Raw genomic sequence first — 24,546 nt, forward strand, 5'->3', positions numbered from 1 at the left:
AGTCTCGCTCTGTCGCTGAGGCTGGAGTGCAGTGGCATGATCTCGGCTTGCTGCAACCTTAGCCTCCTGGGTTCAAGCGATTCTTGTGCCTCAGCCTCCCAAGTAGCTGGGATTACAGGCGTGCACCACCGTGCCTGACTAATTTTTGTATCTTCAGTAGAGACAGGGTTTCACCGTGTTGGCCAGGCTGGTCTCAAACTCCTAACCTCAGGTGATCTGCCCGCCTCGGCCTCCCAAAGTGCTGGGATTACAGGTGTGAGCACCATGTCCGGCCTTATTGTTGCCTTTTTGATGGTAGCCACCTGAGCCAGTGTGAAGTGGCATCTTACTGTGGTTTGATTTGCATTTCCCTAATGACTGATGCTGTGGAGCATCTTTTCCTGTGCTTATTGGCCATTTGCGCATCTTCTTTGGAGAATACCTCTGCGAGGCTTCCCACTGGGATGGATATGATCTGAACACCTTGCCAGGCATGTTGACTCTGACACATCTGCCCAGTGCTGGCCTCTCTGACCTCTTCTTCCACACCCACTGTCACTCCCCTGCTCCAGCCACACTGACCTCCCTGGGCCAGACACAGGGTCTTTGCAGGTGCTCTTCCCTCTGCCTGGGACGTTCTTCCCCCTGTGTTACCCGGGGCTAGCTTTCTAGTCTATTAGTTTCCTCCTGTTGCAGTTATAGATTACTACAATATCAGGGGAACCAGCCCCCAGTATTTCAATGTAGGTTCTTTTCTATTTTCCTTAAGTGTCGGCCGGTCTGAGAAATAAAGAGAAAGAGTACAAAGAGAGAAATTTTACATCTAGGCCTCTGGGGGTGCTGTTACACATTGGTAGGACCGTGATGGCGACCCCGAGCCACAAAACCAGCGAGTTTTTATTAGGGATTTCAAAAGGGGAGGGGTGTACGAATAGGGAGTAGGTCCCAGAGATCACATTCTTCAAAGGGCAATAAAAGATCACAAGGCAAAGGTGAAATTAGAATTACTGATGAAGGTCCATGTCCCACTGGGCACGCATTGTCTTGATAAACATCTTAACAGGAAACAGGGTTGGAGAGCAGACAACCCGTCTGACTAGAATTCACCAGGCTGGAATTTCCCGATCCTAGTAAGCCTGAGGGCACTGCAGGAGACCAGGGCATATTTCATCCCTTATCTCAACTGCATAAGACAGACACCCCCCAGAGTGGCCATTTATAGACCTACCCCGGGAATGCGTTCCTTCCCCAGGGTTATCAATTATTAATATTCCTTGCTGGGAAAAGAATTCAGCGATATTTCTCCTACTCACACATCCATCTATAGGCTCTCTGTGAGAAGAAAAATATGGCTCTATTCTGCCCGACCCCACAGGCAGTCAGACCTTATGGTTATCTTCCCTTGTTCCCTGAACATCACTGTTATTCTGTTCTTTTTCAGGGTGCCCTGATTTCATATTGTTTAAACACCCACGTTTTACCATCAGATTTCATATTTTTCAAACACACCTTTTACAAACAATTTATACAGTTAATGCAATCATCACAGGGTCCTGAGGTGACATACATCCTCAGCTTATGAAAATGATGGGATTAAGAAATTAAAGACAGGCATAGGAAATTATAAGAGTATAAATGTCCATAAAATCTTCACAATTTATGTTCAGAGATTGCAGTAAAGACAGACGTAAGAAATTATAAAAGTATTAATTTTGGGAATGGATAAATGTCCATGAAATCTTCACAAGTTGTATTCTTCTGCCGTGGCTTCAGCCGGTCCTGTTTGGGGCCCCTGACTTCCCACAACACTACAAAGTTGGTGGCCTGTAACACCTCAAGTTTATTATCTCAGCATTCTGGAGGTCAGAAGTCCTAACTCAGGGTGGCTCTAGGGAGGAGTCGGTCTCCTGGCCTTGACTGGCTTCCTGAGGCCTGCAGCATCCTGTGGCTTATGGCCCCTTCCTCCATCATCAAGGCCATGGGTGTATATCATCACATCTGTCTCTGTGACTTCTGCTTCTACCATCACCTCGTCTCTGAATCTGATGTTCTGGCCTCCCCCTTACAGGGACCCTGGTAATTACCTTGGCCAGACCCAGAGAATCCAGGATAATCTCATCTCAGAATCCTTAATTTAATCTAACCTGCAAAGTCCCTTTTGCTATGTAAGGTACCATATTCACAGGTCTCGGGGCTTAGGATGTGGATGTTTTCCAAGGGTATTATTCTGTCTGTCACAGTCCTTCAGGTAAGCTCCTGTGGCACCTCTTTGAAATCAAGAGGACTTTCCTGCCCCTGTTCCTCTCTAGCCCATCACCGTGTTTCATTTCCCTCATTCCGCTTCACAGCCTTTGATGTCCCCTCGTTCCTGAATTTTTTCCACCTGTCTCTCCCTATGGAATGGAAGCCCCGTGTGGGCAGGGGCCTTACCTGTCTAGTTTTTCACTGCTGTATTCCCAGAGCCTGGGACAGTGCCTGGCTAGAGGGCAGGTGCCAGAGTGAATGATGAGCTGCCAGGCCTTGGTGTGGTGAGGATGCGGGCTGCCCACTCTTACCCATTGGAGCTGGCCTGGAGCCTTTGGTCAGCCCACTTCCTACATTGGATCAGAGCCAGCGGTGCCTCCAGCCCACTGCTCCTCGCCCAGTCCCAGTGCTCCAGTTCCCTCTTCAGCTGAATGAACGAGTGACTGTGATTGACCCTTCAGTCCTAAAAATTCTTGGCTTCCTGCGGGTCATTTTAGAAAGAAGACAGTACCCAGAGCTGATGGTGATACTGGGAGAGTGTAGTGAGAACGCTAAAGTGATTCAGAAGATCCCACAGCCACAGACAGCCACGCTCTTTCAGACCCGACACTTGTTGGCAGATAATCCGGCCACGCCTAGTTCTTGTCTCTGTGATGGCAGCTGCCTCTGTTGGGCTTTGCCTGAGCCTGTATAAAAAGGGTTTCCTACAGCTTCAGCCCCAGGTGTGTGCAGAGGGGCTCGGCGCAGGGGCTCTTCTGTGTGTGACCGTTCCCCGTCTCGTTCACTCATGCGTGTGCCAGCCTTTGTGCACAGCCCTGCTTTGCCCCTGCCCAGCTGTGTGACATCAGGCAGGTGACTATCTCTCTCTGAGCCTTTAGTTTCCTCATCCATGAAGCACCCTCACAGTGTTGCTGAGAGGCTTAGGAGACTCAGCTTATTGTAAAGGGTCAAGTTAGGGCTTTCCTCATCCCCCACCCAGGGAGGGGTGTGGGCATTTGATTCTAAGATGGGTCATTTCAGGAGGCTGTGCCATCCCTGCTGTGGAGGACTTTGAAGATAGGCAAGGTTTTCTACTGCCTCGGGTGAACTCCTGCAGGATTCAGGAACTCAAGAGTGATAGTCCCTGTACTGTTAATCATCAGGGATAAAAACATTTTCAGGCCAGGTGCAGTGGCTCACGCCTCTAATTTCAACACTTTGGGAGGCCTAGGTGGGAAAATTTCTTGAAGCCAAGAGTTTGAGACCAGCCTCGTGATCCGCCCGCCTCAGCCTCCCAAAGTGTTTGGATTACAGGTGTGAGCCACTGCACCCAGCCTTTTTTTTCTTTTTTGAGACGGAGTCTCACTCTGTTGCCCAGGCTGGAGTCCAGTGATGCAATCTCAGCTCACTGCAACCTCGGCCTCCTGGGTTCAAGTGATTCTCCTGCCTCAGCCTCCAGAGTAGCTGGGACTACAGGCACCCGCCACCACACTCTGCTAGTTTTTGCATTTTTAGTAGAGATGGGCTGGGCGCAGTGGCTCACGGCTGTAATCTCAGCACTTTGGGAGGCCAAGGTGGGAGGACCACGAGGTCAGAAGTTCGAAACCAGCCTGGCCAACATGGAGAAACTCTGTCCCTACTAAAAATATGAAAATTGGCCAGGTGCAGTGGCTCATGCCTGTAATCCTAGCTCTTTGGGAGGCTGAGGTGGGTGGATCATGAGGTCAGGAGATTGAGACCATCCTGGCTAACACAGTGAAACCCCGTTTCTACTAAAAAAAAAAAAATTAGCTGGGCATGGTGGCGGGCGCCTGTAGTCCTAGCTACTCAGGAGGCTGAGGCAGGAGAATGGTGTGAACCTGGGAGGTGGAGCTTGCAGTGAGCAGAGATCGCGCCACTGCACTCCAGCCTGGGTGACAGAGTGAGACTCCGTCTCAAACAAACAAACAAACAAAAAATTAGCCAGGTGTGATGGCGCTCACCTGTAATCCCAGCTATTTGGGAGGCTGAGGCAGGAGAATTGCTTGAACCTGGGAGGTGGAGGTTGCAGTGAGCTGAGATGTGCCATTGCACTCCAGCCTGGGCAACAAGAGTAAAACTCCGTCTCAAAAAAAAAAAAAAAAAGGCCGGGCGGGGTGGCTCATGCCGGTAATCCCAGCACTTTGGGAGGCCGAGGTGGGTGGATCACGAGGTCAGGAGTTTGAGACCAGCCTGGCCAACATAGTGAAACCCCGTCTCTACCAAAAATACAAAAATTAGCCGGGCATGGTGGCACATGCCTGTAGTCCCAGCTACTCGGGAGGCTGAGGTAGGAGAATCGCATGAACCCAGGAGGTGGAGGTTGTGGTGAGCCAAGATCGCGCCACTGCACTCCAGCCTGGGCAACAGAGCGAGACTCTGTCTCAAAAAAAAAAAAAAAAAAAAAAGTAGAGACGGGGTTTCGTCGTGTCGGCCAGGCTGGTCTCAAACTCCTGACCTCGTGATCCGCTTGCCTTGGCCTCCCAAAGTGCTGGGATTACAGGCGTGAGCCACCGCACCTGGCCAAACTCTATGAAAAACAGGTTTTCATAGAATGTAGATAGTTTAACACTTACAGCTAATACTTATATCATGTTTATTGTGTGTTAAGCACTGTTCTGAGTGCTTCTGTACATATAACTCATGTAATCCTTGCAACAATCTCTGAGGCAGGTGCTGCTGTTATCCTTGTTTGACAGATGAGGAAACTGAGGCTCAGGGGGAGATGAACACCTTCCCCAAAAACACAGCAAGTAAGCAGCAGAGACAGGATTTGAACCCAGGCCCCGAATCCCAATATCTGGCCTCTGAACCACCACTACTGTCCTGCTGACTTTCGCACATGTTTTCATATCTGTAGAAAAAGTCTGGAAGATTAGACACCAAAATGTAACTGGTGGTGTCCTTGGAGTCCTCCAAGTGGGATAATCATGGGGACTTTCATTTTCTTGTTTCCCAAATATTCTACGATGACCAGATATTACCTGTCCATGCTGAGAAAAAAGCTGCAGCTTAGCAGAAGGCCTTGGTAGTGACTCATCCCCTCAAGATCTCTATCATGTCCCGACTCTAAAGGGTCTGGTTGAGACTGGGTACGGTGGCTGATGCCTGTGATCCCAGCTCTTTGGGAGGCCAAGGAGGGCGGATCACTTGAGCTCAGGAGTTTGATACCAGCCTGGCCAAGAGAGTGAAACTCCATCTGTACTAAAAATACCAAAAAATTAGCCGAGAGTGGTGGCACATGCCCTGTAGCCCCAGCTACTTGGGAGGCTGAGGCAGGAGAATTGCTTGAACCTGGGAGGCATAGGCTGCAGTGAACTGAGATCACGCCACTGCACTCCAGCCTGGGCAGCAGAGCAAGACTCCGTCTGAAAAAAACTAAATAAAATAAATAAAGGGTCTGGTTAAATGCTGATTGGTCAACACCTTAAGATATGGCACCGTCATGGAACAAAAATGTCTAAGCTGGAAGGCACCTTAGAGTTTAATTCCTGTTTCTCTTGTATTACCATCACGAGTAAGGAAAGTTCAGCCCACAGAGAGTCAGGCTGTGGCTGAGTTCCTGCTGCCACCAGCCACGAGGGGTGGCCCTGGGCTTCTGTTTTCCCATTACGTCATGCTGCCTCCCAAGATGGGAGTGTGTGTGGATGACCAATGCTTCGTGGGGGGAGATGGTCCTTCCTTTTCCATCCGTTCTCTTCTCTGTATTGCTAGAAGCGGCCCCTGACCCAGCTGACATCACTTCCCACTGACCAGCAATCTGGCCTGGGGTTTCCAGTGACTAACATAGCAATTTAGGAACTTTCCATCTTAATGGGGCACTTCTCCTGGAGGCTTTCTGTGTGCAGGAGACTGTCACCAGCCCATTTTGTCCAAAGGGTAGGGGATTGTGCAATCCGTTCACAGCACTCACTGGCTCTGAAATTTTCTGTGGTCCCTTGTAACTCTTAGGATCAAGTCCAAACTCCAAAGCTGGGCATTCACTTGAGGGTCTTTGTTATGTGGTCCTGGGCTTCATCTCTTGCCTTTCCTTCTTCTACTCGGCCCACCTATGTTTATATTTTCTTTTTTTTTGTTTTGTTTTATTTTTTTGAGATGGAGTCTCACTCTGTTGCCCAAGCTGGAGTGCAGTGGCGCGATCTCGGCTCACTGCAACCTCTGCCTCCCGGGTTCAAGTGATTCTCCTGCCTCAGCCTTCCACGTAGCTGGGACTACAAGTGGGCACCACCATGCTTGGCTAATTTTTGTATTTTTAGTGGAGATGGGAGTTCACCATGTTGGCCAGGCTGGTCTCGAACTCCTGAACTTAGGTGATCCGCCCACCTCAGCCTCCCAAAGTGCTGGGATTACAGGCATGAACCACTGCACCCGGCTGATTACTCCTAGTTTTAATAAAAATGCCTTTCTCACTTCAGTAAACCAGTGGAATACTGGTCATAAAAATCCATTTATGGGCCAGGCACAGTGGTTCATGCCTGTACCAAAAAAAAAAAAAAAAAAAATTAGCCAGGAATGGTGGTGTGTCTGTCATCCCAGCTGCTGGGGAGGCTGAGGTGGGAGGATTGCTTGAGCCTGGGTGGCCAAGGCTGTGCTGATCCATGTTTGCACCACTGTACTCATGCCACCTGGGCAACAGAGTGACACCCTGTCTCAAAAAAAAAAGATTTTTAAATTTTTATTTATTTTTAATTTTTATATTTTTGAGACTCAGTCTCTGTCGCTCAGGCTGGAGTGCAGTGGCACGATCTCAGCTCACTGCAACCTCCACCTCCTAGGTTCAAGTGATTTCTCCTACCTCAGCCTCCCGAGTAGCTGGGAGATTACAGGCGTGTGTTACCACACCTGGCTAATTTTTGTATTTTTAGTAGAGACGGGGTTTCACCATGTTGGCCAGGCTAGTATCGAACTCCTGACCTCAGGTGATCCACCTGCCTCAGCCTCCCAAAGTGCTAGGATTATAGGCATGAGCCACTGTGCCCAGTCCCTGTGGTATAATGTTAATAAATAAGACCAGGATGCAGAATCTCAGGTGAGGCATGTGGCTCACACCTGCAATCCCAGCACTTTAAGAGGTTGAGGTGGGAAGATTGCTTGAGGCGAGGAGTGCGAGAGCAGCCTGGGCATCTCTTAAGAAAAGATACAAAATCGGCTGGGCACGGTGGCTCACGCCTGTAATCCCAGTACTTTGGGAGGCCGAGGCGGGCAGATCACAAGGTCAGGAGATCGAGACCATCCTGGCTAATGTGGTGAAACCTCGTCTCTACTAAAAATACAAAAAAATTAGCCAGGCATGGTGGTGGGCGCCTGTAGTCCCAGCTACTCGGGAGGCTGAGGCCGGAGAATGGCCTGAACCTGGGAGGCGGAGCTTGCAGTGAGCTGAGATCGCACCACTGCACCCCAGCCTGGGTGACAGAGCAAGACTCCGTCTCAAAAAAAAAAAAAAAAAAAAGAAAGAAAGAAAAGATACAAAATCTTACCTGCAGTGTGGCAACAACTACATCCAAAGACACATCTATGTAGAGGGGGTGATTTTTGGAAAGGGGAAGTACCCTAATGGCCTTAGGAGGGTGGTGAGATGCTGTGTAACTTTTCCCCCTGTATTGTCCATGGTTTTTTTTTTTGGTGAACAACCATCAGTTTTATGGTAAAACACCAAAAGAAAGAGTGCATTATTTTTATTGTTACTAGTGGTAGCTCCCTGCAAGTTTTGTCCCATACTTCAGAATTGGCAAAGTATTTTTGTATCCATGGCTCTCTGATCCTTATAACAGTTCTCCGAAGACAGTGTGGTATGTGTGTGTGTTTTCATTCAATTATTCACTTAGCATATCTTTTTTGTTGTTGTTTTTGGAGACAAGGTCTTGCTGTGTTGCCCAGGCTGGAGTGCAGTGACATCATCATGGCTTGCTGCAGCCTCCAACTCCTGGGCTCAAGTGATCCTCCCATCTCAGCCTCCTGAGTAGCTAGGACTACAGATGCATGCTACCATGCCTGGCTACTTTGTTTGTTTATTTATTTATTTATTTATTTTGAGACAGAGTCTCGCTCTGTCTCCCAGGCTGGAGTGCAGTGGCGCGATCTTGGCTCATTGCAAGCTCCACCTCTTGGGTTCATGACATTCTCCTGCCTCAGCCTCCCGAGTAGCTGGGACTACAGGTGCACGCCACCACGCCCGGCTAATTTTTTGTATTTTTAGTAGAGACGAGGTTTCACCATGTTAGCCAGGATGGTCTCAATTTCCTGACCTTGTGATCTGCCCGCCTTAGCCTTCCAAACTGCTGGGATTACAGGTGTAAACCACTGCGCCTGGCCTACTTTGCTTATTTTTTGTAGAGACAGGGTCTTTTTTTTGTTTTGAGATGGAGTCTCGCTCTGTCACCCAGGCTGGAGTGCAATGGCGTGATCTTGGCTCACTGCAAGCTCCGCCTCCCGGGTTCACGCCATTCTCTTGCCTCAGCCTCCCGAGTAGCTGGGACTACAGGTGCCCACCACCACGCCCGGCTAATTTTTCTATTTTTAGTAGAGACAGGGTTTCACCGTGTTAGCCAGGATGGTCTTGATCTCCTGACCTTGTGGTCCACCTGCCTCGGCCTCCCAAAGTGCTGGGATTACAGGCGTGAGCCACCACGCCTGGCTTACTTTGTTTATTTTTTGTAGAGACAGGGTCTCACTATGTTGCCCAGGCTGGTCTTGAACCCCTGAGCTCCAGCAATCCCTCCTTGGTCTCCTAAAGTATTGGAATTATAGGTGTGAGCCGCTGCACCTGGCCTCATACACTTGTTGAGTTCCCCTGACCAGGACTGGGACTTAGCTGAGAGGAATGAGATGCCCAGGGCAAAATGTAAGGAGGCGCTGATGCTCAGGGTCCTGCGGTGCCACCTGAAGATGAGCGCCTCCTGCATTTTCCTTCCCTAGGTGCCTCACCTGACTCACCCTCATCCTGGCCCCACCTCCACTCTGAACCAGGCACTATTCTCAATTCTGGGGAAGTAACAGTGAACCAAACAGGTGGAGCTCCCTGCCTACACGGACCTTCCATTATAGAAGGGGAGGCAGGCAGAGCTAGTACCCACCGAGGCTCCCACGGGCGCAGTGACTGCCCCAGGCATAGCAGCAGCCAATGCTCAAGGCTCTGACCCTCCTGTCCCGTGGTCTTTCTCCTAAGTCATATGTACTGGACCCCATGGGTGTCCAGCAGAGTCAGCGTTGTAACTTGGGCCACCTGTGGACCTCAGCTAATGGTCGTGTTTCCAGTGTGGAGGGGGTGGTTGGGGAGGATGTCCTGGAAAAGCCCAGCTAGGGGCTAGGGTGGGGACCTGTCCTAGAGGGACTGCCTCTCTGACTCTAAGCAGAGTTCTCTCCCTCCCTTCCAGCCTCCTACGTGATCACAGACCTGACCCAGCTGCGGAAGATCAAGTCCATGGAGCGGGTGCAGGGTGTGAGCATCACGCGGGAGCTGCTGTGGTGGTGGGGCATGCGGCAGGCCACCGTCCAGCAACTTGTGGACCTCCTGTGCCGCCTGGAGCTCTACCGGGCTGCCCAGATCATCCTGAACTGTGAGTAACTCAGGGCCCTCCTTGCGTGGGGCCCATCACGCTCCTGAGCAGTTTCTGTCCGTGTGAGTTGCACTCTCTGGCCTTAATACTTTTTTCCTCTTTTAATTAAAAAACTAATTTAATGAGTGAGTTTACCATGCACATAAGAAACTGGTAACAGGCCAGGTGCGGTGGCTCACGCCTGTAATCCCAGCACTTCGGGAGGCCGAGGTGGGTGAATCACCTGAAGTCAGGAGTTCGAGACTGGCCTGGCTAACATGGTGAAAACCCGTCTCTACTAAAAATACAAAATTAGCTGGGCTTGGTGGCCTGCGCCTGTAATCCCGGCTACTCAGGAGGCTGAGGCAGGAGAATCGCTTGAACCTGGGAGGCGGAGGTTGCAGTGAGCCAGGATTGCACCACTGCACTCCAGCCAGGGCGACAGTGAGACTCTGTCTCCAAAAGAAAAAAAAAAAGAAAGTGGTAACAGTGGTTACCTGTGGGGAGAGGAACTGGGCTGCCAGAGAACACAGTATTGGAGGGAGACTTTACTGTAAATTCTTTCGTACCTTTTAAATTTGGGCTATCTGTTCCAAAAATAAATACATTAATTAATTAAAAAAACCCCAATAGCTATAGCTATTCAAAAAAGCATGCAGCAAAAATGATTCATATTGCTTCTTTTCCCCACTTTACATCCCAAGAAGTAATGATTGGTAAAAATTTCTGGCTTGTCTTACTAGAAATTTTCTCTGCCTGGGCAAGGGTATTATATATCTGCAATTCCTTTTTAAAAAACTTTTTTTTTGAGACAGGGTCTTGCTCTGCTGCCCAGGCTGGAGAGCAAAGCTCACTGCAGCCTTGATGTCCTGGGCTCAAGTGTCCTCCTGCCTCAACTTCCTGAGTAATTGGGACTATAGGCACATGCCACCATGCCTGACTAATTTTTCATTTTTTTGTAGAGATCCAGGCTGGTCTTGAACTCCTGGTCTCAAGTGATCCTCCTGCCTTGGCCTCCCAAAGTGCTGGGATTGCAGGCATGAGTCACATCACCCTGCCTGCAACCCCCTTTTGATACAGCTAGTAGCACATCATGTATTGTGAATTTTTTTTCACCTAGCAAAGACCTTGGGGACTTTTCATATTGACACATTCTTTCTAATAGCTACATTGTATTCCTTTGACAGATGCTCTATGATTTGTTTGCCCCTATTGAGATGTGTTTATGTTCCTTCTAGCATTTTTCAGTTTTTTTTTTTTTTTTGAGATGAAGTTTCACTCTGTCTCCCAGGCTGGAGAGCAGTGGCACGATCTTGGCTCACCACAACCTCCACCTCCCATGTTCAAGAGATTCTCCTGCCTCAGCCTCCCAAGTAGGTGTGATTACAGGTGCCCGCTACCACATCCAGCTAATTTTTTTTTTTTTTGATATGAAGTCTGTCTCTGTTGCCCAGGCTGGAGTGCAGTGGTGAGATCTCGGCTCATTGCAGCCTCTGCCTCCTAGGTTCAAGTGATTCTCCTGCCTCAGCTTCCTGAGTAGCTGGGATCACAGATATCCACCACCATGCCCGGCTAATTTTTGTATTTTTAGTATAGACAGGGTTTCACTGTGTTGGCCAAGCTGGTCTCAAACTCCTGACCTCAAATGATCCACCTGCCTTGGCCTTCCAAAGTGCTGGGATTATAGGTGTGAGCCACCGTGCCCAGTCAACTTTTTGTACTTTTAGTAGAGACAGGGTTTCACTATGTTGACCAGACTGGTCTCGAACTTCCAACCTCAGGTGATCTGCCCACCTTGGCCTCCCAAAGTGCTGGGATTACAGGTGTGAGCCACCATGCCCAGCCATTTTTCTATTCTGTATAGTGTCATGATACACTTAGATGTATAGAGCGTGTTTTGCACACATGTAAGTGTAGCCATGGGATGGCTTTCTATTATAGTATATGTTTTTTCATTTTAAGTGTTGATTGATATTTAGTATTAACAAATTACCCTCCTCTGAGAAAATAGGATCATGTGTGGTGGGGACATATTTAGCTGGTAATACCTCCCTACCCTGAAGGGTGGCTGTGAAGTTGAAGAGAATAAGTGCCTGATGTTCAGCTGGTGCTCAGCAGAAGGCAGTGGGGATGGGGGGTCTGGTTACCCCCACCCCTCCTCACATCCCCAAAGAGACCCCCTCAGTGTAGGGCAGGGAGCCAGTCTTCTGCAGGTACTTAACTGAGCACCTGCCTGGTTCTGGAATACAGCACAGGCAAAGTGACAGGTCCTCCGCCCTCATGAGGACACAGTCTTGTGAGGAGACAGTTAATGCATAGGAAAACTAGTACAGAAATGGGCAGGCAGGATACAGTGACCAGATAGGGGAGCCTCCTAGGACAGGGGGTCAAGGAAGGCCAGTGTGAGGATGTGAACCTAGAGGAATAGGAAGAAGACAGCCACATGACGCATTGGGTAAGAGCTCAGGAGAGAGGGGCCAGCATGTGCAAGGGCCCCGAGGAGCCAGTGGTGGGAGCCCCAGACACCTGGGGAGGAGCTGTCCTGTCTGGGGTTCCTGAGCTGGGAACCACCTGGCTGGACCATCAGACCAGATTCAGCACCTGCCTGTCCCTCAGGTCTTCTGGAGTCATTGAGGGCTTCCAGGAGGAGGGACTGGGAGCAAAGGCCTGAGGGTGGGGGCCTAGAGAGCACCACCCTCTGAGATAAACCAGGAGAGCAGGGGATGCTGTGGTGGACGTGCAGGTGGAGAGATCTAGAGCTACAGCCCAGGCTGGGCTTTTGGGGGCATCGTGGGGCAGACCACACCAGTCACGGGGAGGCCAGTGGGGCAGCGAGAACATCTCCTCCCTTCAGCTGCCAAGCAACTTTCCAGGCCTTCCTGTCTAGGGTCGGGAATGGGGCAATCTGGCTACCAATGGGAGTGATGTTCCAGCACAGGACGGTGGCTGCGCCTGCTTCTGCACAGGCTGGACCCTGACTCCTCTGTGTGCCCCCAGCAGCATAGTGGTGGCTCCTCTTGAGTCATAGTCCTCCCCATCCCCTGGACTTCTGTCTTCACCCCTGCTGGCTGCCTCCCTAAGCACACCTTCCTCCTCAGAGTGGAGAGGGTCAGCTGCCCAGGCCACAGCCTCCCCATTCCTGGAACCCACCTGAAACCCCTCCCTGCCCGGTGCTCCTGAGCCGCTGCTGTTCCTCTCCTTACATTCCCCCTGCGAAAGTTGTCAGAATCAACATGGAGTGATTTTGTGTTAAAAAAGAAATAACCCTTGGCTGGGCATGGTGGCTCACGCATGTAATCCCATCACTTTGGGAGGCCGAGGCGGGTAGATCACCTGAGGTCAGGAGTTTGAAACCAGTCAGACCAACATGGTGAAACCCTGTTTCTACTAAAAATACAAAAAAATTAGCTGGGCTCCTGTAGTCCCAGCTACTCATGAGGCTGAGGCAGGAGAATTGCTTGAACCTGGGAGGCGGAGGTTGCAGTGAGGGGAGATTGCACCACTGCACTCCAGCCTGGGTGACAGAGCAAGACTCTGTTTCAAAAATAAATAACCCTGACAAATAGAACTAGGGAAGGCCATGAAGGGAGGACTGTCATGCATAAATGCCCAACAACAATAACTGTCACGGAAGACTCTACAAAAACCACAACCTTGCATAAAGACCATTGTAACCACACACAAAAAATACTTCTGCGAGGACATCTGCCCAGCAAATGCCTATCCGACCCTGGAGACTGGAATCACTCTCGTTATTCAAGGATAGTTATCTCAAAACAGTTATGTAATCCTCTTCACTTTTCCTTTGAAAAACCTCCCTGGATACACGCTTAGTTTACTATGGCACATGTACTCTCATTCCAATGCCCTATTCCTGAGTAAGCATCATTTTCTTTTTTTTCTTTTTCTTTTCTTTTTTTTTTTTTGAGATGGAGTCTTGCTCTGTCACCCAGGCTGGAGTGCAGTGGCGCAATCTTGGCTCACCGCAACCTCTGCCTCCCAGGTTCAAGCGATTCTCTTCCCTCAGCCTCCCGAGTAGCTGGGACTACAGGCACCTGCCACCACACCTGGCTAATTTTTGTATTTTCAGTAGAGATGGGGTTTCACCATTTTGGCCAGGCTGGTCTCGAACTCCTGACCCGAGGTGATCCACTGGCCTTGGCCTCCCAAAGTGCTGGGATTACAGGTGTGAGCCACTGTGCCCAGCTACATCATTTTCTTTTTTTCTTTTTTTTTTTTTTGGGACACAGTCTCACTCTGTCGCCCAGCCTGGAGTGCAGTGGCACGATCTCGGCTCACTGCAAGCTCCGCCTCCCGGGTTCACGCCATTCTCCTGCCTCAGCCTCCCGAGTAGCTGGGACTACAGGTGCCCGCCACCACGCCCGCCTAATTTTTTGTATTTTAGTTAGAGACAGGGTTTCACCTCTTAGCCAGGATGGTCTCAAACTCCTGACCTCAGGTGATCCGCCCGCCTCAGCCTCCCAAAGTGCTGGGATTACAGGCTGAGCCACTGCGCCAGGCCCTTTATTTTTTTAATTTTAATTTTTTGTTATCTCTATAGTAGTTCAAACAGACGCCCACTAATTTGTTTTTTTTTTTTTTTTGAGACGGAGTCTCTTTCTGTCACTGAGGCTGGAGTGCAGTAGTGCGATCTCAGCTTACTGCAACCTCTGCTTCTGGAGTTCAAGTGGTTCTCCTGCCTCAGCCTCCCAAGTAGCTAGGATTATAGGTGTGCCCCGCTGCATCTGGTTAAGTTTTTGAATTTTTAATAGAGATGGGGTTTCACCATGTTGGCCAGGCTATTCTTGAACTCCTGGCCTCAAGTGATCTGTCCACCTCGGCCTTCCAAAGTGCCAGGATTACAGCCGTGAGCCACCGCGCCTGGCTGGATGCCCACCACCTCTTAAAGGGTGTTAACGATAAATTTGAAGAAAACAGTACTTGAAAGCCCCACACACCAGAAGTCCTGGACATGAAGTGGCTTCCTGAGGGACTTACCTCTCCAGGGGATGTGCCTGGATGTGACTGTGGCCTTTTGAAGGCCATGCTTGAACTCAATGGTACGACAGGGGCCCACTGGGGTCATATCCCTGCACAGTCTCTTGAAATGTGAACTGCAGTGGCTGCCTGGTCTGAATGGGTAGAGGGCTGGCTCTGTGGGTCTCTGTTCCTTGATATTTCCTCAGCCTTAGTTGCCAAGGCCGTAGTTATTTAATTTGTCAAACACTGAATACTCTAAGAATTAGAATGGGCCGGGCGCAGTGGCTCAAGCCTGTAATCCCAACACTTTGGGAGGCCGAGGCGGACAGATCACAAGGTCAGGAGATTGAGACCATCCTGGCTAACACAGTGAAACCCTGCCTCTACTAAAGCAAACAAACCAACAAAAATTAGCCTGGCGTGGTTGCGGGTGCCTGTAGTCCCAGCTACTCAGGAGGCTGAGGCAGGAGAGTGGTGGGAACCCGGGAGGCGGAGCTTGCAGTGAGCCAAGATGGCACCATTGCACTCCAGCCTGGCGGCAGAGCGAGACTCCGTCTCAAAAAAAATAAATAAATAAAATAAAAAAGAGAATTAGAATAAATCAGTACAGAAGGCTTAGAACAGAAAGCAGCTACCTATTCCTTGCCCTGGCAAATCTGCTGGCCAGAGTCAGCCCCTTTTTCCTCTTTTAGCCATCCATGTCTTGGTCTCCTCTATTAGCCTTCCAGGTTCACTACTGTAAAACAAGCGCAGACCACAGTGGCTGAGAAAAGACAGGCATTCATTTCCCTCTCCTGTGACTGCCAGGCTGCCCCGGGCTCATGTGGCAGCTCCGTGGTTTTGTGGCCCAGGCTCTTTCTTCTTTACTGTTCTGCCAGTGTGGACACAAGACTTCTCACATCTGAGATGGCCCCTCTGTGCCCCTACATGCACATCGCAGCCAGCAAGAAGGGAAAAAGAGGAAAAAGGTGGGTACACTCCACTTCTTTTAAGGACATGACCAGGAAGTTGCTCACCTACTTTCCCTCATAAGCTATTGGCCAAACCTGGTCACAGAACCACACCTGCTTGCAAGGGAGGCTGGGAAATGTAATCTTTAGTTGCAAGGTTTTATGTGCAACTAAAGCTTCTAGTACTCTAGAAAAGGAGGAAATCAGTATTGGAGGGACCATTAGCAGTTTCTGCCACGGTCCATTTTGGCCACCCAGATATCTGTATACACCTGTCCTGACCTGCATAAAACATCTGCTTTCCACAAGGGAGATAGGCCTGGGGGGCCTAATCAGTCACTTCCTTTAGGACAAGTCTGGTATGTGTGGGTGATGTGTAGCCTTCTCTAATGGCCCCAGTGACCCAGGGCCTCTCAACCAAAGAGAAGCTGTCTGCATCCCCTTCCCCCAGCACACCCAAATTCAATGGTGGAATTTGAACAGGAAGCCACAATAAAAAACTCCCACTTGAGATGAGAAACATGAGGTAGTTACTTGTCTATAGCAGTCAACAAATCTGGCAGAGGAGTAATTGTAAAACTCCCTTCCCTGTTTTTTTGTGTGTGTGCGTGTTTTTTTTTTTTTTTTTTTTTTTTTTTTGAGACGAAGCCTCGCTCTGTCGCCCAGGCAGGAGTGCAGTGGTGCGATCTCGGCTCACTGCAAGCTCCGCCTCCCAGGTTCACGCCATTCTCTTGCCTCAGCCTCCCGAGTAGCTGGGACTACAGGCGCCCGCCACCATGCCCGGCTATTTTTTTTTTTTTTTTTTTTTTTGTATTTTTAGTAGAGATGGGGTTTCACCGTGTTAGCCAGGTTGATCTCCTGACCTCGTGATCCGCCCGCCTCGGCCTTCCAAAGTGCTGGGATTACAGGCGTGAGCCACTGCGCCGGGCCAAAACTCCATTCCCTGGTAAAGGAGTAAGTTCTTTGCTTGGCCCATCTGGCAGCCCTTGGTTCTCAGTGATCTGTGATTCTCAAAGCATCCTAAGCATCAGTATCACCTGGGAACTTGTTAGAAAGGCAAATTATTGGGCCCCACCTCATCTGCTGATTCGGAAACTCTAGGGGTGAGGCCCAACAGTCTGGCTTAAGTTCCCCAGATGATTCTGATGCACCTTGAGGTTTAAGAACCACTGCTCAGCCCGGCGCTGTGGCTCATGCCTGTAATCCCAGCACTTCGGGAGGCCCAGGCAGGCGGATCACCTGAGGTCGGGAGTTCGGGACCAGCCTGACCAACATGGAGAAACCCTGTCTCTACTAAAAACACAAAATTAACCGGGCGTGGTGGCGCATGCCTGTAATCCCAGCTACTCAGGAAGGCTGAGGCAGGCGAATCGCTTGAACCTGGGAAGCAGAGATTGTGGTGAGCCAAGATCGCACCATTGTACTCCAGCCTGGGCAACAAGAGCGAAACTCCGTCTCAAAAAAAAAAAAAAAAAAAAGAACCACTGCTCTGGCTGGGCGCGGTGGCTCACGCCTGTAATCCCAGCACTTTGGGAGGCTGAGGTGGGTGGATCACTTGAGGTCAGGAGTTCAAGACCAGCCTGGCCAACATGGTGAAACATCGTCTCTACTAAAAATACAAAAATTAGGCCAGGCGTGGTGGCTCAGGCCTGTGACCTCAGCTACTTGGGAGGCTGACGCAGGAGAATTGCTTGAACCTGGGAGGTGGAGGTTTGCAGTGAGCCGAGATTGTGCCACTGCACTCCATCCTGGGCGACAGAGCTACACTCCGTCTCAAAAATAAATAAAAATGGAAATACAAAAATTAGCCAGAGGTGGCGGTGGGCACGTGTAATCCCAGCTACTCGGGAGGCTGAGGCAAGAGAATCTCTTGAACCAGGAGGCAGAGATTGTTGGGAGGCAGAGATTGCAATGAGCCAAGATTGTGCCACTGCACTTCAGCCTGGGTGACAGAGCAAGACTCCGTCTCAACAACAACAACAACAAAAAAACACTGCTCTGATACCTGGTCCTCCGTGATTTCTGGGAAGTGGAGCTTCCACGTTCATTATTCTCTGTGGCCTTATCTGAAATGGAACTGGAAAGAATGTGCTTTTATTTAGGGCTCCTTGGCTTTCACAAACCACCTCCTGCTGGTGTGGGTTTGGGGACTTGAGTGGAGCTGTAGGAGTCAAATAATCTCCAGCTTTTATCAGATTCAGCTGTGGTTTCTTTGGCAACACAGTTCTGTCAAAAAACTAGAAGCTTCTGCTCTCTTGGCTTCTAATCAGTTCTGCTGTGGTAATCACAGCCGAAGATCCAGCCTAGACACATCTTAATTCTTAGCCCTGAAGTGTTTGGTCTGTTATTTCCTGGCTTCTGCGCTTAGCCTCGCCTCCTCACTCCCCAATTTAATGTGCTTACCTGGAGCTTCCCTTGAAGCCACCTGAAACAGTAAGTTGGATGGGAAGGCAGGACTCTTCATTTGACTTTTGCCTTTGAGCTCTCTGTATTTGGCAGAGAACCTCTTCTGAGGGTCAGTAGTAGAACTCAGAAAGGTGAAGCAGAGATTAGATTATTAGAAAGGTTAGTACCACAGTCTTCCCTGCTGCTGAGGCAGACTCTTGAGATCCCCCAAGATGGGGATTCTTGTTGACTTGGATTGTTAGCTACAGGCTGGGTCTTTGTTTTCTTTCTTTCCTTTTTTTTTTTTTTTTTTTTTTTTAAATAGAGACAGAATCTCGCTTTGTTGCCCAGGCTGGAATGCAGTGGGGCAGTGGTACAATCTTAGCTTACTGCTGTTTTGAACTCTTGGGCTCAAACAGTCCTCTTGCTTCAGCCTCCCAACTAGCTAGGACTATAAGTGCAAACCACCGTGCCCAGCTAACTTTTTTTTTTTTTTTCAGATTTTGGAATTTTTGCATTATATCCTTAGTGGCTGAGCATCCCTAATTCGAAAATCCAGTATCTGAAGTGCATTTCTTTTGAGTGTCATGTTGTTGCTCAAGAAGTTTTGGATGTTGGAGCATTTTGGATTTCAGGTTTTCAGATTAGGGTGACTCCACCTGTTATCACTATTTTCAGTCCCTCTATAGGTTGGCTTTGCAGTGTTAACAAATGTACTTACATTTCTTCCATAAGCTATAGGCAATGTCTCCCGATGCCCCATTTTGTAAAATGAAGCCCTTTTTATCCTCTCCTCTCCACTTTCACTTCCCATCTTCTGGCAAAGACTAGTTGAAAAATAGTCCTCTGTGAATGTTGTGACCTCTGAGCCTCCAGGAAAGAACTGGGTCTTGGATGAAGATTCACCCTCTGGGTCAGACAGGAAGGGGGAATACTGCCTTTGTGTCCTAATTGAAAGCTGCCTCATTGTGATGGGGAGAGTACTACATGCACAGGGCATCTGCAGTAGCAGATCATGGTCTAGAGTAGCATTTCCCACACCATGTGCCTCAGAAGACTGGTCCAGCAAGATACCCTGCTGCAAACAAAAGGGTTCATGAATAACTAAACTCGGGAAACCCCGCATACTTTATCACTGCCTCTGCCTTTGGAGATTTACAATGCACACCAACTGTGAAGGCTCTGATACGTCCTGCAGCAAAGAAACTTATTTAGGCTATTGTTTCCCATTCATATTTGACCATGGTACTCCTTTTCAATTGATACTAATATGCCCATGAGATCAATATACTTTGTGAGTCACTGCTCTGGGGAAATGGTGACCATGGTGAAGGTGCTGGGCATCTCAGGGAAGCCCCATGATGGAGAACCTAGGGGGTCAGAGGCAGTACTTGTATGTTCAGACCAGCATCCAGTGTGAGAAGAGTCTGTTTCTGGGGCTAGGGTCCACCATCACCCTGGGGCTTAACGATGAGAGGCCTACTCCAGAGAGGGATTTTTCCAGACGACCAGGCTTAGGAGGGGACTGTGGGCCGGGCTCCAGACCTTATATACTGGCATCTTAGGGGCTTAAGAGCAGGAATTGAGGCAGAAGTGAGTATCCCAGCTGTGGCTCCCAGGCAAAGGAGAATCCACTATAATCAATGCTGAGCTCTAGAGCTGATTAAGTGCCACCAAAGGCTGGGTTAGGTGCTGAGCCTGTAGATGGTGGGGAGCAGATGGCTCTGGCTCTGAGGGTGGAGTCTGGAAACTGGGTGCACTGGCCTGTGAGGTGAAATTCTCCCTCTGCCCTGCCACAGGGATTTAGATATGCAGGAGCTGGACAAGAGAGTTAATAAGGAACTAAAAATACATTTTTTGTCTTTTTTTGAGATGGAGTTTCACGCTGTCACCTGGGCTGGAGTGCCATGGCTTGATCTCGGCTCACTGCAACCTCCGCCTCCCGGGTTCAAGCGATCCTTGTGCCTCAACCTCTGAGTAGCTGGGATTACAGGCATGCACTACCACGCCTGGCTAATTTTTGTAATTTTATTTATTTATTTATGTATGTATTTATTTTTGAAATGGAGTTTCGCTCTTGTTGCCCAGGCTGGAGTGCAATAGCGCAATCTCGGCTCACCACAACCTCTGCCTCCCAGGTTCAAGCGATTCTCCTGCCTCAGCCTCCCGAGTAGCTGGGATTACAGGCTTGCGCCACCATGCCCGGCTTATTTTGTATTTTTAGTAGAGACAGGGTTTCTCCATGTTGGTCAGGCTGGTCTCAAACTCCCGACCTCAGGTGATCCCCCTGCCTTGGCCTCCCAAAGTGCTGGGATTACAGGTGTGAACCACTGTGCCTGGCCTAATTTTTGTATTTTTCGTAGAGACAGGGTTTGGCCGTGTTGGCCAGGCTGGTCTTGAATCCCTGACCTCAGTGATCCACCCGCCTTGGCCTCCCAAAGTATTGGGATTATAGGCATGAGCCACTGCGCCTGGCCTAAAAATACATTTGCTGAGTGCCTACTGTGCGCTAGATGCTGGGGATGCAACCATGAAAACACAGCCAAGGTCTCAGGCCTCAAGGAGCTTACAGTCCAGTGGGAGATGAATTGTAAGAAGCTAACACACAGATGCATGTCACCCACTGCAGTATGAGTGCTCAAAGGATAAATGTAGGTCAGGTGGGGAGGGCAGGTAGGAGAGTGCAAGATGAGAGGATTTGATCTCATCAGGGGAAGTTTCTCTGAGGCAGTGAAACTTGAGCCTCCTCCGTAAGGAATAGTGGACCAAGAAGTGAAGGACGACACACACATATCTAGCCGGGAGGAGCAGCATGTACAAAGGCCTGGGGGTGGGCTGAGGCTGGGGACAGGGCAGGGTCAGGCCACCCAGTGCCATGCAGGCTACCGCCAAGAGTTTGCTTTCACCGGAGAGTGAAGGGAAGACGTTGGAGGGCTTCCACCTGGGAGTATCCCCTGTTTTGGCCACTATATGGACTGGGGGGCTGGGCCTGTGAGGTTCCAGATGTCAACTGAGTAGGACAGGAAGACACTTCAGGAATCTGAAGGGATTTGGGAAGTGACCAAGGTTTTCTCTTCCCATCTGTTGCTACTATCTTCCTGAAGTCTTGAGTTTCACAATTTTCATGCAGTTTCTTCTTGGTTGTGCAACTCTTGACAGTTTCTAACTTTGGGTTTGGCATCTCGGCCAGAGTCATTTCCTTCCTGGAGCTGGGCTCTCATTGAGTGGAAAATTTGGGGCTGCTATGTAAAATGAAACAGAAGAGAATGAACCCTTCCTCTCCGGAAGGGGCCGGGCTGTGCCAGGTCCAGACAGGGCTTGTGTGTCTGCTCTCTTGGAAGGCTGCCCCGCCTCTGCCCCTTTCCAGCTGCTAGGGCACAACAGAACATGCCTACATCCAGACCCTGCCCACTGCAGACTTGCCACTGGAGGCGACACTGTTTTGGGCCAAAACCACAGGCCAGGGGTCAGAGCACCTGGGTTCTAGTAATAGCTTGAATTTAGCACCTGATATGTGCCAGGTAAGCATCTTTTCTCACAACTCTTATTATCCCTATTTTATAGAAGAGGAAACTGAGGCTCAGAGATTAAGTAATTTCCCAAGGCCACATAGCCCATAGTGATGAGGCCAACATGGGAATTCAGGTCTGCCTGACCTTACCCGCTTCTTGGTAGGTTACTAGATTGCATCATCACTTGCCCCATCTGGAAAATGGGTAAAGACATTGCCCTATCTACTTTTCTTGTAGACTGGGAAGGTTCAAAGCATACGAGATGGTGAGGTTTTCTTTGTTTCTTTTTTTTTTTTTTTTTTGTGAGACAGAGTCTCACTCTGTTGTCCAGGCTGAAGTGCAGTGGCATGAGCTTGGCTCACTGCAACCTCTGCCTCGTGGACTCAAGCAATTATCCTGCCTCAGCCTCCCGAGTAGCTGGGACTACTGGCGCCCACCACCACGCCCAGCTAGAGGTTTTCTTAAAGTTAATTGCTGAGTGGCTAAGGACAGGTCACTTGACCTTTTCCTTCCATGCATTCATTATTCCATTGGAGAAAAGCAAGGCTTTAATCACTGTTGGTCTCTTGAGAGTAGTGTTAGAATGAACAGAGTGTGGAATGCCTCTAAGCCAGTCCCCAGTGTTTCAGAGAGGAAGTGTAAGAGCTAGAGTGAAGTGAACCATCCTTTATTGAACTCCTGCTAGATGCTTAGCTCTTACAACTAGTCTCCTCCAGTTGCAAGTTTTGGACACATACTCAGATGACGCATTAGCCAGGATAGGCTCGGTTATGCTGCAGTATCAGATAAACCTTGAAATCTAGTTCCTCAACGCAACAAATATTGATTTCCCACTCACCTGAAGTCCAGTAAGGGTCATGCAGCCTCCTGCATTCTTGTAGCCAGCTATGTCATCTAGAACATGTGGCTTCCAAAGTCACTGTGGCTGGGGAAGAGAGGGTTGGAAGAGGCTCACTAGCTGTTAAGTGCTTCGTCCAGGAAGTGATAGATAGCATCTTCACTTAAAATCCACTGGCTAGGCCGGGCGCGGTGACTCATGCCTGTAATCCCAGCACTTTGGGAGGCCGAGGCCGGCGGATCACAAGGTCAGGAGATCGAGACCATCCTGGCTAACATGGTGATACCCCGTCTCTACTAAAAATAAAAAAAAATTAGCTGGGCGTGGTGGCGGGTGCCTGTAGTCCCAGCTACTCAAGAGGCTGAGGCAGGAGAATTGCTTGAACCCGGGAGGCGGAGCTTGCAGTGAGCCGAGATCGCGCCACTGCACTCCAGCCTGGGCAACAGAGCGAGAATCTGTCTCAAAAAAAAAAAAAAAAAATCTACTGGCTAGAACCAGTCGTGACGCCCAGCCTAATTGCTAAGGAGGCAGGAGTATGAGACGGAGCAGATGGTTATTTGGTAAGTACTCTCTCAGCTACAGGTTACCTCAGTTCCAGGGCGCTTACAGTAAGGTTCTGCCTAACTGTGGCCTACAAGGCCCTGCATGGTCTACCTTTGCCCGGCTCTTCAACCTCACCTCTACCACTTTCCCCCTCAGTCATTCCCCTCAGCCACTACGGTCATCCTTCACTTGCGGGGATATGCCAAGTGTTTGCTGCCTAAGGACCTTTGCACACGTGTTCCCTCTCCTTGGAATGCTGTCTCTCCCCAGCTTCCCTACATTCTTCCATGCTAGTCCTTTTCATCCTCTGGGTGTCTGCATATGTGGCCCCTTCTCATGGCAGCTTTTCCTGGCCAGCCTATGGAAGTAGGTCCATCAGGCACCCCTCCCTCGAGTTTGTTTTCAGCATAGAGCTCCTCCCAGTTTATAATTAGATGTCTTTTATTTAACTAGCTTAATGTCAGTATTATGGCAGTTTTGATAAAGGATTCCCCATTCCCTAACACAAAATGAATGAATGAATGAATGAATGAGAAAGAATGAGTCATTTCAGCAGCAGGTGGAGTACAAGTTCAGTGGAGAACCAGGGATCGCACAATTAGGAAGGCAGGCTGTGCTCTCAGGTTTGCCTCATTTCAGGTCTAGCTTGAGTTGGGAGTGTGTGTGTATGTGTGTGTGTGTGTGTGTGTGTTGTGTGTTGTGTGTGACTGTGTATGGCCTGGAGGGCCAAACCCAGGGATTAGGAGGGAAAGGAAAAGAGAGGGCACGGAAAGCTGTGTTTGTCCCTGATAGAGCCAGCTGGCACGAGGGTGCTTTAGTTATAGCTGAATCACTTTTGTTTGTTCTGGAAGGGATCTATTCTGGCCACATGAGTCAGCCTAAGAACAAATTAGTGTGTAGTTTGACGGGCGTGAAGGGTTGGGGGGAATTTCCAGAGTGTGCTCACCCAGGAAAGACCTTGTTGCCAGCTCTGAGTCCCCTCTGCTCCAACAGCTCCTGGATTTGCCACCGTGTGAAATGTTCTCACGCAGCTAGTGTGACGGCCCAGGCCCCATCAGCCAAAGGCCCAGCACCCATAAACATTCTTTAATCCTTTCTCCTGAAGGAACTGGGGCATAAACAAGCACATAATAAATAAATCTGCATTCTAGGCTTCGCTTTCTTCAGATATAAGACAACTACCTTATACTTGGTAGCAATTATCCCCCAGAGCTGTTACCTGAATTAAATAGGCCACAGATATGGGCAAGAACTTAGGAAAAAAAGCCTGACCTAGAGTTAGAGTGGTCATTATAATAACAGTAGTAGGAGGCCAAGGCGGACGGATCACCTGAGGTCAGGAGTTCGAGACCAGCCTGGCCAATATGGCAAAACCCCGTCTCTACTAAAAATACAAAAATTAGCCGGGCGTGATGGTGTCTGCCTGTAATCCCAGCTACTTGGGAGGGTGAGGTAGGACAATCGCTTGAACCCAGGAGGCAGAAGTTGTAATGAGCAGAGATCGTGCCACTGTACTCCAGCCTGGGCAACAGAGCGAGACTATAGCAAATGATGGTAGCTTAGATCTGCTGGGTGTTAATTTT

The 24,546-nt window shown here is 49.5% G+C and overlaps 1 protein-coding gene across 2 annotated transcripts in view; it reads left to right on the forward strand.

Annotated features, from left to right (window-relative positions):
- IRAK2 (interleukin 1 receptor associated kinase 2) overlaps window positions 1-24,546 on the forward strand; it is a 78,870-nt gene that overhangs the window by 3,395 nt on the left and 50,929 nt on the right. For both annotated transcript variants that reach the window (XR_010155112.1, XM_016940449.4), the window contains exon 2: window positions 9,594-9,776. Coding sequence is in view for 1 of the 2 variants with exons in the window: in XM_016940449.4 (XP_016795938.1) it covers window positions 9,594-9,776 (183 nt within the window). In the remaining variant the exon portion in view is untranslated. The remainder of the gene's footprint in view (window positions 1-9,593; window positions 9,777-24,546) is intronic.

Source organism: Pan troglodytes, chromosome 2, assembly GCF_028858775.2.
Source record: "Pan troglodytes isolate AG18354 chromosome 2, NHGRI_mPanTro3-v2.0_pri, whole genome shotgun sequence".
Lineage (NCBI taxonomy): Eukaryota > Metazoa > Chordata > Mammalia > Primates > Hominidae > Pan > Pan troglodytes.